The 20,281-nt window shown below is 24.1% G+C and overlaps 1 protein-coding gene across 1 annotated transcript in view; it reads right to left on the bottom strand.

Annotated features, from left to right (window-relative positions):
- Positions 1–1,206: 1,206 nt before the first annotated feature.
- The window catches only part of LOC113548077 (neurotrimin-like), a 166,563-nt gene continuing 147,488 nt past the window's right edge, over positions 1,207–20,281 (bottom strand). Inside the window, exons 9-10 of the mRNA XM_026948744.1 lie at positions 5,035–5,112; positions 1,207–1,576 (exon numbers count right to left, since the gene is read on the bottom strand). Of these exons, the coding sequence (XP_026804545.1) occupies positions 1,446–1,576; positions 5,035–5,112 (209 nt within the window). The 3' untranslated portion in view covers positions 1,207–1,445. The remainder of the gene's footprint in view (positions 1,577–5,034; positions 5,113–20,281) is intronic.

Genomic DNA, 20,281 nt, shown 5'->3' with positions numbered 1-20,281 from the left:
ATCCTTATCATAATTTAAAAGATTTGCAGTGTATAAGGGAGTATTTAGTGTATTGCAACTCGTAAGTAAGATCACCGCATATGATATAATCATATTTGATTTATCTTACAATAATAACAACAATGATAATTATAATATAATATAATAATAGTCGTAGGTACCTAATACTGCGCATAAATGTGTTATAATTACAATGCAATGAATTTGGTGCGGATTTGAGAATAGTTCGGTATGGATACCGGATAGCATCAAATGATATGTACAAGTTTATGTTCGTTAAACATACGAATTTATCTTAAGTCGTAAAATAATACAGACATTTTCGTTAAACGGTCATTGTTATTTAATTAATGGAGAGCCAAGTTTACGGTACAAAATATACTTGATGCTCACTCATTCATTCAGTCTTTTTTTTTTTTTTACCTAGCGTGATTTTACAAATGCGTATTTTTTTATTTTTTGCAACTAATTAAATTGTATACGCTTATAAATAGATATGCACACAACACATTTTAATCAGACAAAAATATTAGACAGGACTAGTAGTATAAAAAAATAATTCACTAAAACGAATCTACGATAATGGATAACAATATTATTTTCTTATAATTTATTTTAAGTTTAAACAATGCTAACGGAGTTCCTTTGTGTATAAAGTATTATGTACACATTATACACGCATATATATTTATAAATACTTATATATATATATATATAATACATATGAAATAATATGTATTCACTATATTATATACACTTCTGTAAAATAAAATTATAGAATATACTTTAATCTTACTACAACATTTATTTTACTATCAATTAATTCTAATTTTTTTTTTTTTGTATGATTCTTTTAACATTAAATACCTACGCATTATTTCAAAAAGTGTTGACATTATTAAAATTATTTTTTTAGTTTATAAACAACATTTTTACATTTTTGAAAAAGAATAATGGTTTTTTTTATTGTTTTTTATTTTTTTAAGTTATTGTTCAGTGTATGTATTTAAAATGTATACGAGTTAGAAGTCGACTTAGAAATATGAGGTGTTATAATTTAAAACAGTTAAAATTGAAAAAATTATAACAATATATATATATTTTAAATGTTTATTCACAGTGGATTCAGACTATTTAAAATAAAAAATCTAAAATGTAATACTTATTGAAATAATAAGTATTTACTGTTAAAAGAATCACCCTGTATATATACTTATTTATTATAATCTATTCGTAATACATGGTATTACATGTTTAAATTCAAGTGTATAGTAATCAATACATTCAAGAAATCGGACTAAAAAAATAAAATCAAACCACGAAAAAAGATCAAAAACATTTCAGACTTAACAACATATAGTATTATCTATGCATATAAGTAAATTATTATTATTATTATAAATCGTAAGTTTATTGGACAGTGTATATTTTGTAGTGTTTTGGAGTCACTCGTGCACGTACACCAACATGATTACGCTTACAATTGCGGTGTAGAGAGCTAGACCGTGAGTTTGCGATCCGGAATCGTATTCTTCAAATTCACCATCATCGTCGTAATGTGTCTGCAATTCGTTATCTGCAAGATTAGATGTATCACGTGAGTATGATGACAATTTAATAATAATAATATTGTTATAAGTAGACTATAGATCCACGAAAAACACTTAAATGAACTTATGACAAGGCACATAATCAAATGTATTATTTTAAATTTGGGCTGTACACTTATAATTATAATATTGTAAATGTTGTTCTTAAATAAATACCTTCTAATAAACTACGTACACGTAAGAAAATAGTTAAGGATTATTTTAACGATACAGTAGAGTATGCGTGTAACTAATGTAAAGAGCACTATAAGAATCAAATCAAATAAAATAATTTTAACTATAAAACTCAAATAATTCAGCGACGCATAAACGAAAAATAACTATAGCACATATAATTTTTTTTTTAAAATAATTTCTCCTATGCTATTTTAATCTATACGTCATTGATCATGTGTAGAATAAATCTACCAACACTAGGTATCCAATGTTCAAAATATACCGAAATTACGCAACTTAAAGTACTGCGTCCCGGTTCGAAAAAGTCCATTTTAACGTTCTGTTTCACTTGAATGCAATGAATTAATTAATTTGATCATCAAGAATGTCACCAAATTTAATATACAAACTGTTGCTGCACTATTATTTGCAAGCTTCGAGGGGACCACTTATAACACGGTTCATGCTGCAAACGTACTTAGGTATAGTCATAATGATTAATGGTTAATAAAAGGTAAACATTCTGCTGATGACACAGACAGACGTAAAACAGTGTAAAAGTGTGATATAAAATATGAACTAGTGTGGAATATATTATTATAGTAACTATATTACTTATTTTAATATAATTATATTATTAATTATAATACCTTAGTGTATCTTTTTGTATTTTATTTTATTTATTTATTTTTTATTTTTATTATTTAAATAAGATAATTATTTTATTTTACATATTATTATTATTTTCTTTATCCCACGAGGGTTAACCCCTATCCTCTTCCTATGGGCACGCCCCTGAATGTAGATGACTTTGATGGTGATAAAGTCATATGCTTTGTACACTGCCATACACTATGATCTCTAGATAGAATAGAATTTTTCAAGATCTCTTTTCTCTTTGGCACAATGAATGGGGAATTAAAGTTAACAAAAGCAAGTCAATGTATTGCAGTTTCATCATACAGTATTTTCTGAGAATGTCCTTCTCGTGTACATTGATCACCAACTTTTCCCATGACAACAAAATAATCATAACTTATTAGGAGTAATATTTAACCAACGGCTTACCTGCGAAGCACATGTATGAACTATCAATGAAAATTACGAAGTGACAGAATGACAGATATAGGTGACTATGTTAACTTTTATTACATCAATATCCAATTGGCAATTACCCCGCCCATACGTTAACATGTCATCTATTACTAACATCAGTCTTACTAATTGAATATTTTTGACTAACTAAAGATCGTAAAAATTATAAATAAAGAAAAAAAATTGTAATTTATTGAGTCATAAAATCATAACTTATGGCGGCATAATGCTATTATTATTATGATAAATTATTAATTTGATATAATACCCAACAATATTAAATAAATTAATTAGAATATTTTATTATTTTTTTTATAATGGTCTCATTATAAATTCAATTACTTGGTTGAATAATAATTAATATAAGATTACAACAATTTGCATTGATCTAAATTATAGTACAGGTCGATTTGTTCATAATTTAAAAGATCAACTCCAAGCTCTGTTATAAAACGTAAAGATATTATAATACCTACAAGGCTATAACACCACAATATATTAAACATATCATTGTCCATTATATAAATTAAGGAATGATACCATCAAGGACCCATTTCAAGATTAAAAAAAGATTATGAAGTGAAGTGCTTATGTTTCTTCGGACCCATGATAATTCATTCATCATTGTTCTAAATGTCATAGGTGACTTGAATTTTATGGTTTAGTTAATAATTATCATAAAGGAGAATTCCATACGTTTGAGTGGTCATTATCATCACATGGCTTTAAAGTCTGGAAAGTTAAGTCTCGTTTACATCATGGACTTCGTGTCTTATGGACAAAATATTATCTAAATTTTCATATTTATTTTAATAATATATATTTAACATTTAAACCATTTATAGTTAATTTAAAGCAAAAGCACAATCACAAATTATTGTCGAGAATATGATATTTTATAAATTGAATTTGTCCATACTATTTTATAACGAGTTGTAAGTTAAATTTAATTTAATATACACGGTGTATCATGGAGATATGACAATTTTACATGAAAATTACATTTGAATATGTTAGGTCATTATGATACACCATGTATACATAAAAAATAAAAGTTTGAAAAGGTTTTAGGATTATTAAATAATCCTTAAATTGTGTAAATTAAATTAATAAAATATTTTTATTTTTTGAATCACAATAAATATTTTTTTTGGCGTTCTTCTAATAATGTCTAACAACTATGTGTTTTATGCGTAGTACTGCAGTAGTGTGCAATTAAATGCGTCAATAGGTATTTATGTTAACAAAAATTTGAAATGGTAAACGTACACATTACATCCAACAGTAATTATTACAGAAAACATGAAACTGATACAAATTAATGAAATATTGTTTGAGTCAAACAATTATTATTATTATATTATATAACAGTGTAAAATGAGTATATATATATATATATATATATATATATATATATATATTTAAATGACGTAATAAGTAATACATAAATAAAAAATAAAACTTGCTTTCTTCAAATACGGTAAACGATAATAGCCTGTTTTAAAAGAAAACTTTACCGAGGAATCTACTAAAAGTTTTAGTGAAAAATATAAACTGCCTCATTTTTATGTGTACGAAAAATGTGAGCTCCGGGCGAATCAAAAATTATAAACATGAGGTAAAAAAAAAAAAAAAAAAAAAAATAAGAATCTTTCGGTTTAGGTTATTACCGTTATTATAACTGAACCTTTTTTTTTAGGGTCTTCGTTCTTTATATTGCAAATTATATTCTAGTTTTCTCTCGACGACTCAGTGTGTTTGACACACAGGACCTTGGCACGAGTTATTAGCCGTGTTTATTTGTTTTTTTATTATTATTATTATTATTATTATTACTATTTAGAGTTGAAGAAACAAAATAAGTGAAATGTTTTTATTATTCTCTTTTTTTATTTTTACTTTAAACGAAAAAATAAATCTGTGTTAACTTCTCGATGTACCTAAGCATTTTAAATTGGTGGTGTACAGTCTGACGCACTCGCACAATAATCCAATCAGAACGAAACCTCCCCTAGACGGTAAACGTTTTGCTTAACATTATCGCATTGTAGTATTGGTGCATTATACTTTTTTTTTGCGCACTCTGTACCCTATTGAACGCATAGGATGAATACGAAAATCATGGGAGATGAAATGTAATTTTATGGGTTCGACACAAACGGTTATGACGTACTTTCGTCCTTCGATAAGAACGCCGAGTCTCTAATATCATTCGATTGCACTCGTATTCTGGTCCGGTTACGGTTCTTGTCTATAAAAGAAAAAAAAACAAATAATAATATATTAGTATAAATAAGCAAAACATTATTATCGTATAAATGGGACGTGCCAATTCAAAAATACAATACTTTGTAGGCCCACACTAACACATATTTTTTTTTTTTATTTGTATGCAGTGTGTATCGATAATGGATATAAATAAAACGTTTGATGATCTACCTACTAAAATAATATTATCACAACAATTTTGTTTTCTAATAAAATTGTGTTATGAATGGTGGCTGTGAACTGACACAACACTTCAAATAAAATGTATAAGACTAAACACGTCTAATTTTTTTGTTGCCATCTCGTGACATATTTCATATTTTTATTCCCATTAAACGGCTCCACTTTTATTGGTTCGTTTACCATACATTGTGGTTTTTAGATTTTTTTTTTTAGGGAAAAAAAATTATATTAATAAATAATATAGTAGAATACACTTAGTGATCTATGGTAGGTATTATAATGGTAGCATTGCACCATATCATAAGCGCAGATGATGAGGATTAACAGTTATAGCTAGTATACACTATAATATTACGACTTTACGAGTATAATATGGTATCAACGCTACATTGTTCCGTTTTATCGATCTTCATTATTTAAACGTTTGTGATGTGTAATTCCTGGTAAAGGATTACATTTCAATCATGCGAACAGTCTGCTTGTAAATGCGTACAGGGCTGTTTGTAAACTTTCATGGTTGAAATTTAAAATCCTAAAGGAAAATGATAGATTATTTTTTATTTTTATTACTAAATTATATGTAATGTTAGACAAAGATTTATTTTTAGTTTTTAAACTGTATACTATAGGTACTTACATTCCATAAAATATTTTTAATTGTATATTTAAAGAATAACGATGATAATATTACCTTAAACTCAGGCGTATCTAGGTATAATAACTGTGTAGTAGGTATTCGTTTATATTATAATGTAGAAATGGTTGTAAAATTAGTTTATATTAGTTATAATAAGTTTTTGACAGTTACACAGTTAAATAGTATTATTTAATAAAAACAATTAGTAGCTATAAATTGTAATAATATCAATAAAACAAATAAATGTATTTACTTTTAAAATCAAATCAAAAATGTTTTATATATTTAAATTAAATTGCTTATTACATAATATTTGATTCTCACAAAACCAAAAATGTTATAGTTTTTAGTAAAATATTATAAAATTGTTTTCATAATACATAAAATAGTGTTAGTGTTATTATTACACTTAGGTATATTCTAAATTGCACACAATGATATTAGTGTTTAAAATATTGTTTGTATATTATTGTGAAGAGTACCTATAATTTTTTTTAAATCGTAGAAAAGGCACGAATTTAATATATTTAAATTAAATATTTTTGAGTACAAAATATGTCGATTTATTTAAAATTTAGAATATTATAATTTTATAATTTAAATATTTAAGGAATAAGTTAACATAACTGAACTTATTATTTTTCGAAAATTTATTTAAATATGGTTATTTATATGGGGCATAATAAATTCCGAAAAAAAAATTATATAATGTAGTTACGCAATGCGCATTACAAAATTAATCAATATTAATTTATAACATTGAACAATATTATATAGATTATAATAAAATATAGTAAATTTGATCGTTGTTATTTCAATAATATACCTACGATTTTATTTGTGACAAAGTTAAAAACGGTAAATTAAAATAATCACAAATATTTTATTTGGTTTCTTTTGAAATATAATATTATATAAATTAATATATTTACAATAGTATAACAATTTAATAATACCAAACTTAATTAGAACTTGTAGAAACAAATTTACAACTTTTGGAAAACGTATAAATATTAATTTAATAATGAAAACTCTATATTTCAAAATTTTAATAATAATATAATATAACAATTGAAACACATAGGTTATAATACAAACACTTTTAGTGTTTATTTTGAAATTAATTTTTGGGATGCACAGACATAAACATAAAACACCAATAGCGGAACTTACTGTTAGTGCTTAATAATTCGTGAGATATATGAGATATAGTTTTAAAGCTTAATAAAATTATTAATTTCGTCCAAATTCAAATTTAAAACGTCTAAAAAAATTGTCTTTATACATTTTTGTTCATATGGTTTCAGTATAAATTAGTTATCATGAATATTGTAAAAAAATTCAAAACTTAAATACAAAAATAAAAGTTTTTATGAACTATTGACGGAATTTGTCGAAATTCTAACACATGCATACAAAAAAATTGTGTATATGTAATTTAAATATTTTAAAAATTATAAATAAATAATATATTTATTTAGAAATCTAATATTTTAATGCTCCAGTAATAAATTAATAAGATGAACTTTATTTTTTCGAATTTCACTGATATTTCTTAAAAGTGGCCTAGTTCCATTTAGATATCTAACTAAAATTTTGTTAGAAACAGAGCAATACTGATTCATTTAAAATATATATTGACTTTTTTTCGCATGCTTATAGTTTTTTTTCAATTAAATAAAGTCATGGTATTTGATGGTTTAATATTACACAATAAAATTTAAAATAATTAATTTTAGATATTATAATGCTTTTGCAAAGTGAAAAGAGTCTATAATCATTATTTAATATTCGTTACGGTTTTATCTTATATTTTAGTACAAGAAAGCTTTTTTACTTCAATAATACGTTTTATTGTATAAACAAAAATTTAATGAATAACTTCAGAAAAAAATATATACAAAAAAGTTAAATAATATACACAATTGCACGTCAATATATTTTACGTTTTCAATAATTGTGTCAAACTTACCTACTTTTATTACTATATAGTTTATAATATATTTATTTAACATTTGAAATAACTTAGATTTAGCATAATCATAATGTAATTAATAGCTCACTAAAGGTTGTAAAAAAGTGATAACGATCTATGTTTATTATTTTGACAGGTGTGCACAAGGTTATTCATTTTAATTAAAAAATTAATTAATTAATTAATTAATTACAATGAGTTTATTTGTCGATAATCAACTATGAAAGTTTAATTCAATTGCTACAAATATTTACTGCCTACATGAGCAAGTATATTATTATGATATATTGAAATATTTCATATTAAAATACATTTTTCAATCTAAAATCACAATTCAGAAATAACTTTAGATAAAATGTGTTAAATAGACATTTCACCAATGAATATATTTATAACATAACTAAGCTCTATACTAGAATAACCATCAATTAAATAAATAAATAAATAAACCATAAAAAATCGACAGCGGTTAATGATAAGAGATACAAATGATCCCGACGCTGACACAGATAAAACGTCCTTGTAAGGTTCACCAATATAGATTAAACGTTTCCGCTACCCAGGATCTACACCAAAAGCAAAGTCCATTAACCAGGGGATTACTTCACAATATACATCTAATAACCGCAATGCCACCTTAGTTGAAAATGATTTAAACAGCCTCCCCCACCCGATTCGATGAATATGGATATAGAGAAACAATAAGTTATCAAAAACCCATCTCCACATATATCAATTATAAAATTAAAAAAAAAAAATAATTTCTCCGTTTGTCGTGAGAAAATGAAAAAAATCTTTTAACCCGCAGTCGATCTCGTATGTACGAGTTTAACAAACAGCTTAGAAATTACTGCCAATTCTAAATTATTTAAAACCACTACTGTTTAACCCAACCAAAGGAACTTAAAAGAAACTGGCGTAGTCGCCTAGAGACAAATCCAACAAATCTATCAATAGATTAGTTATGAATAGTCTCATAGGTACAATTTTTAATATTTTAGTTTAACTTTAGTGGTAACTATACTTCATAGAAATTTTTTTTTTTTTAAATTTTTTAAATACAACTAAAAACCACAACAGATATCGTTTAAATATTATTTTTTGACTTGGTAAATATTTTAAAAGAATGAATATTGAATATATATATGTTTATATATATTTCAGTGGCTGGTAAACAATATTATCATAAAATATGAATTTTATTTTTTTTTAAATACAACTTTACTCTGTAGAATTGTAATAGTAGATAAACGTAACGAAATTATACATACGTCGTAACTGCGTATAATTTTATTCCAGTGGGACAACATGTTGTTATAGGCGATGGTTTTTAATTGATAATTTCAATAGTTAACGAGACTTTAGCCGTTTAAAAATTGTATTGTCTAAAATATATTATAAAGTTAATTGATCCAAATACATCCATTCACGGTTTCGAGGTTATGTTAAATAATGTTAGTGAACGATCATATAAGTATCTTTATACAATATATATTACATAATACGTATCTATAAATATAGCAAAGTTAAAAAAAAAAAATTATACTGTTAAAAAATAAAAAATAAAAAAATATCACATTTACCAAATTTATAAGTTAGTTAAAAATTGAATACAAAGAGTTTTTAAATACTATCTATATACTATTAATTACTATTAATTATATTTTAATTAATACGACACAATAATGAACTTAAATTGAAATTATTTAATTGATTTTTGAAAAATACACGTACATTAAAGTTATTACTGAACTAAGAAATATTAATTATTTAACTTTCCGTTCAGTTGGAATATATTATAATAGTATTTAATATTATAATATTAAATAATCCATAGTTGATAGTTGCTATAATATTGTAAGTAATTAATGTATAGTTAATTAAAATTAGTTTTGTATTAAAAAGCTGTGGTTCTAATAATTAAACACCGCTATAAATGTATATTTTGAAGGAAGAGCTTTCACATAATTATACCGTTAAAGACGAATAAGTATTATTAATTTTAATATATTATTTCATCTCAGCGCTAAACGTTATCTTCATATATTTGGCTTCAAAACTTTAATATATGACATACATTTTGAATCTGATCGAATCATTCAAATATTCAATTATATATTTATGATCATTACCAAGCTATATAGATTTATACATACAATTTTAATAAAAGCACGATATTGTATTAAAAAACTAAATGTCCCTGCTTCGAAAACTTTGAAGTTTAATTCATTTATAATAACATAATATAACATAGACATAGAAGATTATATTATTATAGGTTTATAACATTTATTACGACGTTTTAAAATTTTCGAAATTTTAAAAATTATCATACCTACTATTCAAAATAATTCCACTGATACATTTTTAGATTCTGAGTGGACTAATGAATATATTAATTATTTTACAATTTTTTACTTTGCTTATTATATATTATGTATACAGTTATAGTATACACAATATTAGTCGAAATAACGCTTCAATTATCATCTTTGAGAATAGTTTTGGATACAGTTGATACAGATTTATATTTAATTTATACTTTAAAGAGGTCAAAATTAAATATTTCCAGCATTTTCAAAATCACCATAAAAAAAAAAAATAATAAAAAAATAGGGAAGAACAGGAATTTTTACTCAAATCTAGTTTTGATAAACTTTATGTACAAAAAATGCTTCCTATAAAACTTCAAAACAGAAAAAAAAGTACTTATGAATCAATTATACGTATAAGTATTTACTTAAGTCAGTTGATTATTGAGTGTATACTATATAAATTATATTTAAATACAATTATGTGTTATAATTTCAAAATTATTATTTTGGTGAATAATACACATTATTTTAAGAACTAACATATATTTAGTTTTAGTTAGATCTGCAAATTATGTTCACGACTTTATAATGAATTACGAAATATGCCAATTAAGGATGTTCTGTATTGTATACGAAGTGATCCGTTTAATGTAAAAACACTTAATGTTTCAATAAATACAGGTACTAACGTTTTTAAAAAATATTTTTTACTAATTTTTCATCATTGGTATTTTTTAATAAAAATATTAATTTTTAATTTAATATTTCGATGGAAAATATAATTTGGTCTATTTCGATTAATTAAAATAACATTTTGGACAAATAGATTATTAGTTAAGTATTTATGAGTAGTGTAATTTATCAATATTATTCAGGATACCATGTACTAAATGTACTATATCACTTCATTCAGTTCATTAAATCTTTAAATATCTAAATATATTAAAATACTTGTCTAAAATTTGATTTTTATGTATCGAAATATCTAAAAAATGTCGTACTTTGATGTAAGAAATTAAAAATGTACGCTGAATTATAACAATTAAAATATAATAACGAGGAAAAATAGTCATAATATAAATTTTGTATTTTAACAATTTAAATTAATTTAAAAAAATATATTTAAAAACATTAGTAGTTTATGAAATAATGAGTGTCTTGTGTTAATTAATAGATCACTCGGTATAATAACTACATATTATTTATTATAATTTATAATGAACCTAACTGTGATTTCAAGGTCATGGTGTGAGTTATCGTGTAACATGCCAATAAATACCACATAACATCAAGACGAACCGATCTTGTACTTTATTTTATTTTTTCATAAACGTTATCATATTACAGGGAAACTAACGATGATCAAATCGAATTTCACATCTAGTGTTGAAGTATACATAACATATTATATTATTTATATTAACATTAAATATACATAATGTGTTTATGATATGTATTGATATTATGCACTCGCGAAATTTTGGTCTGTTCATCCCGTTAATGTGCATCACATCGATACAGGCATTTGGCAAAATACTATCGTAAATGTATGCAAAAAATTGGTTAACATTTGTTAGGCTTAAATACGTATACAATGTGAGAATTTGTATATTTTTATCGTAGGAATAATATTAATTTATAATATATAATATAAAGAGTTTTCATGTAAAAACTCAAAACAATCATTTTTATAATACCACGACGTTGTTTTTGTTCACCGCTCCGACATAAACGTTGCGCCACCGCAAAGGGTAATTTTTTCAATTATTAGATCAGCACACACGCGCGCGCGCCAACAAACACATATGTCATTATGTATTATATAGGTACGCGTGTACATAATATTATACGACAATAAAATTAAAAAAAAAAACAGATCAACAATGAATTTAAAAAAAAAATAAAAACCGACTTTTTCAACTATAATAATAAAAGCAGCAACATTAATAGCAATCGACGCGATGCGAAATATACAAATAACAAACAAACGGCGTCGTCAATCAATCAACACGACGACAAATCGCGCCGCTATGTACGCATTATACTATGAGGAGGGACGCAATGACGACCACAACGGCACTGGTACACGCGCGTACAAACATCACGTGCCATTGACGATTGTACACATATTATAAGTGTATAACGTAATATATTGTGTATGTGTATACTAATATGATATTTTCCATTTATTTTATTATTCCAAAATATGTGTGTGTGTGTGTGTGAGGAGGATTGGTGGTAGCAAACGAGGGACATGAAAAAAAATGATAATAATAATAATAAAAAACTTATGGAAAGAAAAGCAATAAATTATGATTTCCTGTGTGACCTGTGCATGTGTGTGCGTGTGTATATGTGTGTCTTTTAACCACTCTGCACCCCTTTGCTATAACGACAGCCCCTGTACACTTCCGGCCACGGTCGACAATAATAATAGTTTGGCTCCGTTCAATTCGGTACATATTATACGCGCGTACCGTATCATTTTAGGTCAGACGTATGTCGCCGACCGTATTTGCGTTCTTATTATTTATCGTTTTCCTACCGACCGACACCATTCACGCCCCTCTACCGCTCCCCACCACCGGGACCACCCCGCTGCCGTCCATCGACGACGGACGCCACTGCAGAATTTCGTATATATAGGTACATTATTTTGTATATTTTTATATACATCTATCGGATCCCGATCTATGAACACCGTTTGATTTGCACGCGACAAGGGCGAAAACATACGCACCACTACCCCATTTGCCATTTTAATCTACGTAAATACAGGTACATGGAAAATATTATTATACACTTAACGGACGTCGTGACCGAACCGGAATGGGTTGGAACGGGTGACTTGTGTACACACTGTGCATAACGATGATATACGTATATAATAATACTGCCGTACAGGTGACGAATAACCCACGCTGTACCTACATGTATTTATTTATTTGATAATATGTGTGCTAAGACCCAATAACAATGTTTAAAATAATGACAATTAAAGCGATGTTAATGATAAAAATAATAATAATTTTCTAGTAAGAAAAAGTGATAAACTTAAAATTAATAAAGTAATAACAATAATTAAATAATTATTGAAGATATTCAATTGTAATTAGCGAAAATGAAAGGACTCACGTCAAATAAGTAACGCATTATCCGTAAAATTGGTAGAATAATTATTTTATTAGTCTAACGATAATATGCAGAATAAAAGTATATCAGTAGACCGAGTGACTTTATTCGGAACTAGAAAAGAACAAAACGTTAGAACACAGGTATCTTGTTTTCTGTTCAAGAGATTCAGATTTAAACAACGTAGTAATGATGCATAAGAAGAATAGGATTTTATATGAATATTGTATTTACTACATACAAAATGCAAAAAATAATTTTTCTATTTATGCAACATATAAGTAGAATATTAAACTGAATAACTGTCACAATAAACGTATTCTCCAACGTGGTCATTCTGCGGTATTTTAAATAAGCTCATGCATGTTCATTCTACATTATTTATTATCGTAAAAATAAAGAATAAATAGAATATAATATTGTAAGAATTTATAAAAATCTTTGTTTAATTGTAATCTATCAAATTTAAAAATCTAGTTATCTAACTTCATAACCATTGTACAGTAAATGGATATACAAACACTAAATTTAATATGTATTGTAAATTTAGTTTGATATGGAAAATTTATCAATAAAAAAATAATAAATATACCTACAAAATATTAATATATTTTTATTATTTTTTTTTTTTATATAGGTATACATATAACATATAAATACGCGAATTATTAAGTTACGCATGTAATAAGCTGGTACACGTGTATGGATGTAAAAAGAGATGAGTATAATATTTCAATGCAATTTATATGTATTATGACGTGAATTCGTTGAACTGTGAAATTATAGTTATTACACGAACCGTTTGACGAAGAATTGTCTTCAATGAAGTATCGAAAATATAAGTTACGAGCAAAGGACTCTTGTGCACTTTATAAACTATAAAATAATATTGTGAGCTTTCAAACATCAAAATTGATCAAGAAATTGCGTGGTTTGATAAATGTATAATTATATTATTTTGCAATTACATAACTATTTTTGATTACTTATTCAATATAATACTTTCAAGTTATTTATCTTTTAAGGATCCATATTTTTGTTAAAAATATAATCTGTGATAAAAGCAATATTTCTTTATGATTTAAAATATTATTTTTGTTATTGATAAGAATTAATATTATGTTTAACTCATATTAAAAGATTTGGAGATCGATAATTTAAAAAATTTTACCAAAACATACAATTTAATTTCTAACAATTTGACCATGTTCTAAGCCTCAATAACTACCAAATATTAAAAGGAATAATATGTTATTCGCTGTACTATTAAATAACTATTTTATGCTTACTTAGCATAACTGTTAGCATAACATAGCCTGCAACAATCAACCGAGAAAAATATTTGTATAAATCTGCAAGTTAATATTGTGCAGTGTATTACATACACTAAGATGACCTGTTATGTTTTCCTGTTGCCTGTAACACTGGAAAATTATAAATCTCAGTGAATCATATTGTCAAATCGAATGGAATCATATAAATGTAATATTTAGTTAATTATAAATTTATAACACGCACACAGTTTGTAAAATAGTAAAAGAGTATTTCGAGATAGTTGATAATTTGTTGAACAGCGCTGTATGACTGTAAAGCTGAAGTACACTCAAGGTTTGTTTATTTATTTTTGATAGTGTTCAAAAACAATACCATGTGTGATGGTAATAACACCAATGGTTGTGTAAAAAATTGGACAAAATATTTAGATGAAAAAGAGAAGTATAAGTACAACTTTTAACGGTTATGAGACAACTTAGTGCGCATTATACAACTTTATATATATAATATTGTGTTTATGTATATTTAAGCAAACATATTATGTATAAATATATTTGTCTAACAAATTCAGTCAAATTCTTTGAGGCATTAGAATACCTATAAACAATTAATAATTGTAAAAAGTTCTCGGGGTGTAACTTGAGAACTCCTACTGGAAACTCAGCTCCTTATGGGGAAATCAACGTTAATTTGTTGTATATTATTTACCAGCTAGTAATTGTAACGTTGACATACTTATTATGCTGTAAAAGCCATTAAAGTTTAAATTAAGCGAGGTTATAAACTCAATATTATACCCGTTCAAATACGCATTTGTTAGTGAAATATTATCAAACAATACATTTTTATATTAGGCGTACCCATAACAGAATATGTTGTATTTGGCATATCCGATGCACTATGTGTATACCAAACAAGTTCTGATACTCAAAAAACAAGACGCATAATAACTCTTCCTCGTTTATATTACAATACATTATATGAAATACAAAATACACCAATGTAATATATTAAAATGATTTATTAAACTCTATTAATGGATATCATCGTGAATAAATAAAATTAAATAAAATGATTGTTATGTTTTATATTATTAAAGGTATTTGTACATGCATTTATATATATGTATAAAATTTAATACAAAACTGACGATAAGAGAAAAAAAAATAATATTACAATTTTTATATAATTGTATTTATTATTTATTATTTTACATTTATTGTATAAGAAAATACATAATAATGTCATTGAGTAAATATTGTATTTTTAAATGAATACACTTGAATAACATATTTTTTCTTTTTATACCAGTTTTAATTACATAATATAGATATCAATTTTACAAATGTGTGTGCTATAAATATATTAAGAAACATATTAAGGCTTTACAAATAAAATTAAGATCACTGTAACGTCATTTTTAAATTCTGGATTTTTTTCTTGGGTAAATTCTTATGATTGACAAAAAAAAAAAGAGATATTCGTTACGAATATTGACTGTAAAACTTATACGTTATATTTATTTTACACAATTATTTAAAAACTTGAAAACCAGAAATAAAGTAATTATTGATGTCTACATACTACCTACTGAAGAATAAAATAGTTTTAATATTCTTTTTAAGTTAAATGCGTTTGTTTTTATTTTTCAATTGATTTCAAGCCTAAAATTTTTGGTTGTATTGGTTGGTATTTAATTTATTATTTTATTGTACTGATTGTTGTATATTTTAATTATGTACTTAATTTGGCCAACAGTTTTTTTTTAATTTCCTAAAGCTTATGCGGTATGCCTGAAGCAAAATTTTGATATCTTTTATACATTTAATAATTTTCATAATTTATGCAATGGAATCGAAAACTGTTCACTACTTTGAATGTTAAATAACTATTTGATAATTTATCGAAATAATTATGTTTATTTCAATGTAATAAAATAATTAAAGTATGAATTCTGGAAAACATAAGTACTTAAGCATCATTTATGTATAAATATACCATAATGATCAATTCTAACCTACCTATATATTTTAATGAATAATTGATAATACAACCAACTATTATTCCGTGTAATGTATTATGTTTATTTTATAGGAAAATTACATATGTAGTTACATATAATTATTATTCAAAATTATGAATTATCATCTATTATAGTTTTATCAAAATGTTTATTTTTAACTAAAAGTTTTAATTTACGATTTAAGTAATTATTCGATACCAAGTTATAGGTTACCTATGTATGTTAGTAGAATCTGAATACATTTATATTTCAATTCATTGAAGTCTATATAAATAAATATATATATTATAATATTTTTGATGTTAAACGTTGTAAAAATATAAACTTGATTATTAAAAAATAATAATTTATTCGATAGAATGTGTTTATTGTTCATAAATAAAAACATTTTATTTTAATCTTCATTGGAATAATTAGAGATTAAAAGTTGTTCAAATCGATCATGACAAAGTTTTATATTTAAAAAAAAATCTACATAAACTTACATAAAATAAATATGAATTTGATTTAAATTTATTTTGCGCTTAATATAAAATAAAGTTCTTATTTTTATTATTTATATTATAATTTCCGTTACATTAAAAAAATTGTATTTTAAAACATTTTTTTTTATAACGAATAGATTTTTATAACAAATTATATCTTTTGAATAGTAAAATTAGTAATAAATTAATTTACAACTCAAATTGGGCGGTGAAATTAATTAAATTAAAATATTATTTATTATAATATTTTGAATATACATATTAATTATTATAAACATTTTAAAAATAAAAAAAACCAACATAATATTAGATACGTGCACCTGGTATTTTGATTTTCTGTAAGATTTTATCTGATATACATAACTTGATGGTTTTTATATTATGAAATATTTTTTGATTTTCAAAGCATATCCAATGATTAATAAACGTATTTGGTTAAGATTGAGATAAATCATTAAAAATAAATAGTAATGCTAGAGTATCTATTTAATAAAAATATAAATAATAAAAAAAATTATTTTCTATTCTATAATTTTTAGTTTTTTTTTTTTTTTAGGTAAATAAATCATTTAATGGAAATGAGTTCTAACAAATTAATATTTATTTATCTAATATTTACTTTCAAAGTTTAATTGTAAATTTCCTTATTTATTTTTTATTTAATTTTAATTTTACATTACATTAATGGTAAGTTATATTAAAAAATATAGTATAATATATGAAGTGATTCGAGTTGTGTAAATAAACATCTAGTATCAAATTGAAAACTAAATTAATTTAAAATAAATAACCAATATTTTTAAATTTAAATTTAAAAGTTGTTTATTTATTTTAAGATAGAACAGTGCATTGAATATTTATTTATAATTTATATATCTGAAAATAAGGAAGTTAATCGTTACTAAAATAATTGTGCACAGATCTTTGAGATTATTTATATTATATATATGATATACCTAATATATATTATTTAATATTCATTTTTCATAGTTCTAAGTTTATAAAAGTATATCTGAAGAAAACTATTACACGATTAAATTCTTATAATTGTGTCATTGATTAATTATATAAAGAATTTAATAATACATCAATTGGTGTGCAATAATATGCTATAGAGTTGCTTTCAATAGATACTATAAGTAACGCCTGAGTATATAACTGTGTAGGTTTTTTAAGTTCTTAAAAAAATTAAGTTTTTTTTACAGTAATTAGGTTTTAATTAATTAAATACCTTTATATTTCATTTTGTACAAATACAATGTTTATAAATCGTTTATAAACTTTATAAATACACCCAATTAAGAACATCAACGTATTTTCATAGAAACGAATATTAAGTTTAAATAAAATAATAAATAAAAGCGTTTGAAATACATTTTAAGTTTTACTTTGTATTTTACCATCAATTGTCAGAAAAGTATTGTATAATAAAATATTAAGTAAAACGAATATAATTGTCATTTTTACAAATTAATGAAATATAAAATAAATATGATAATAATAATAATAATTATATATATATATTATAATACCTATACAATTATAATTATTTACCGTAATATTCACGTTATAAAAGATTAAAATGAATAATAGATAAGTTGGGATTTTGAAAGTTACTTTTTGAAATATACATCGTTTAAATTGCTAGGTTTTTTAAAACTTTGTTGTTTTATTATTATTATAAATTGTAAATTGTAAATTTTAATCGCCGCTAAATTGTATGATTATTATTATGTTCAATTCCATAAAATATTTTATGCAGTTTTTAAAATAAATTATACTTTTAAAACATTTTTTCTTAAATTTGAGTATTTAAATATGATCCGTTACTGAAAATGTGTCAACGCAATAATATTAATAAATTATTATCGTATATTTTCTAACATTGATTTTTTTTTTCCTTTAAATAATATATTAATTTAATAAGCTAATGTCGTTTTTAGTCTATTTTTTACACTAAAATATTCAGTACCTATATCATAATGGTTAAACATTTAGAATTTAATTAACCATTCGCTCAACAAGGCTGTTTAAATATTAAGATTTGGGTTACGTTTTGGGTACGTATGGAATGGCATACAGGGAATAAGATTACTGTGAAGCTTCGTGAGTCATGACCAATTTCGCTTACATAGCAGATTATCATATTCAAGAAGCAATAGTTTAATGTACCTATAATCTAAATATAGTATTGAGTATACACTTACACAAGCTAGATAACTTAACCAATAAATATAATAATGTATTCTGTATAAGTTATACATATTAAATAATACATTTTCGTATACGGAATAATGATAAAATAAAAAATGTATCTATATATTCTATATTAGGTTCATTATATCTGAAAATAAAAATGTAATTTTAATTAAATTAAAAATAAAATGTTATAAAATAGGACCTACAAAGTATATAAAAATAAAGTAGAAAACTAGTGCATTTTTCAGAGATAATTAAATAATTAATAAATAGAAGTAATCTATAGTAGTTGGTATTTAATTTAGTTAATTAAAGTTATTAGTTTTATCTTTTATCCACAAAAAATAATAAAATAAAATTTATAAATATTTTGACTCTTAGCTAATAGCATGGAAGTTTTAAATAAAATAGGTAACATTTTTTTTATCATGTAGAAATAGTGTTTATGGGGTTATATACAATTGCAGTCATTATTATGACTCAATAACAAAGCAAAATCATTCCAAAAGATACGCGTAAGCCAGTGGTTTGTATGTATTATTACCGAGTAAAAAGCAACTGACCGTATTGAGAGCTAATATGTGCGAAGTAAAAGCTAAAAAAACGGTATTTATTAATATTAAAAAAAATTAAAATTATAGACAAAGTTGTGGTACATTAAACACATTTTAGACTTTTCATTATCTTAGTAGTTTAGCGATCCATGAGAATTAAGTGAAAATTAAAAACGTGTTTTTCTCACAACTAAGTAACGAATGAAACAAATAATTGGGTGAGTCTTTCGATAATTTTGACATTACGATTTCACACATCCACACACATGCGAGCATATATTCTCAACACAGATTTACAGAGTGATTTTTATTTGATGATACTACATTTATTCAAATTTTGATTTTTGAAATTTTTAAATACAATTAAATACAAT

The sequence above is a fragment of the Rhopalosiphum maidis genome, chromosome 4, assembly GCF_003676215.2.
Source record: "Rhopalosiphum maidis isolate BTI-1 chromosome 4, ASM367621v3, whole genome shotgun sequence".
Lineage (NCBI taxonomy): Eukaryota > Metazoa > Arthropoda > Insecta > Hemiptera > Aphididae > Rhopalosiphum > Rhopalosiphum maidis.
This window is presented reverse-complemented; position numbering and strand designations above follow the sequence as displayed.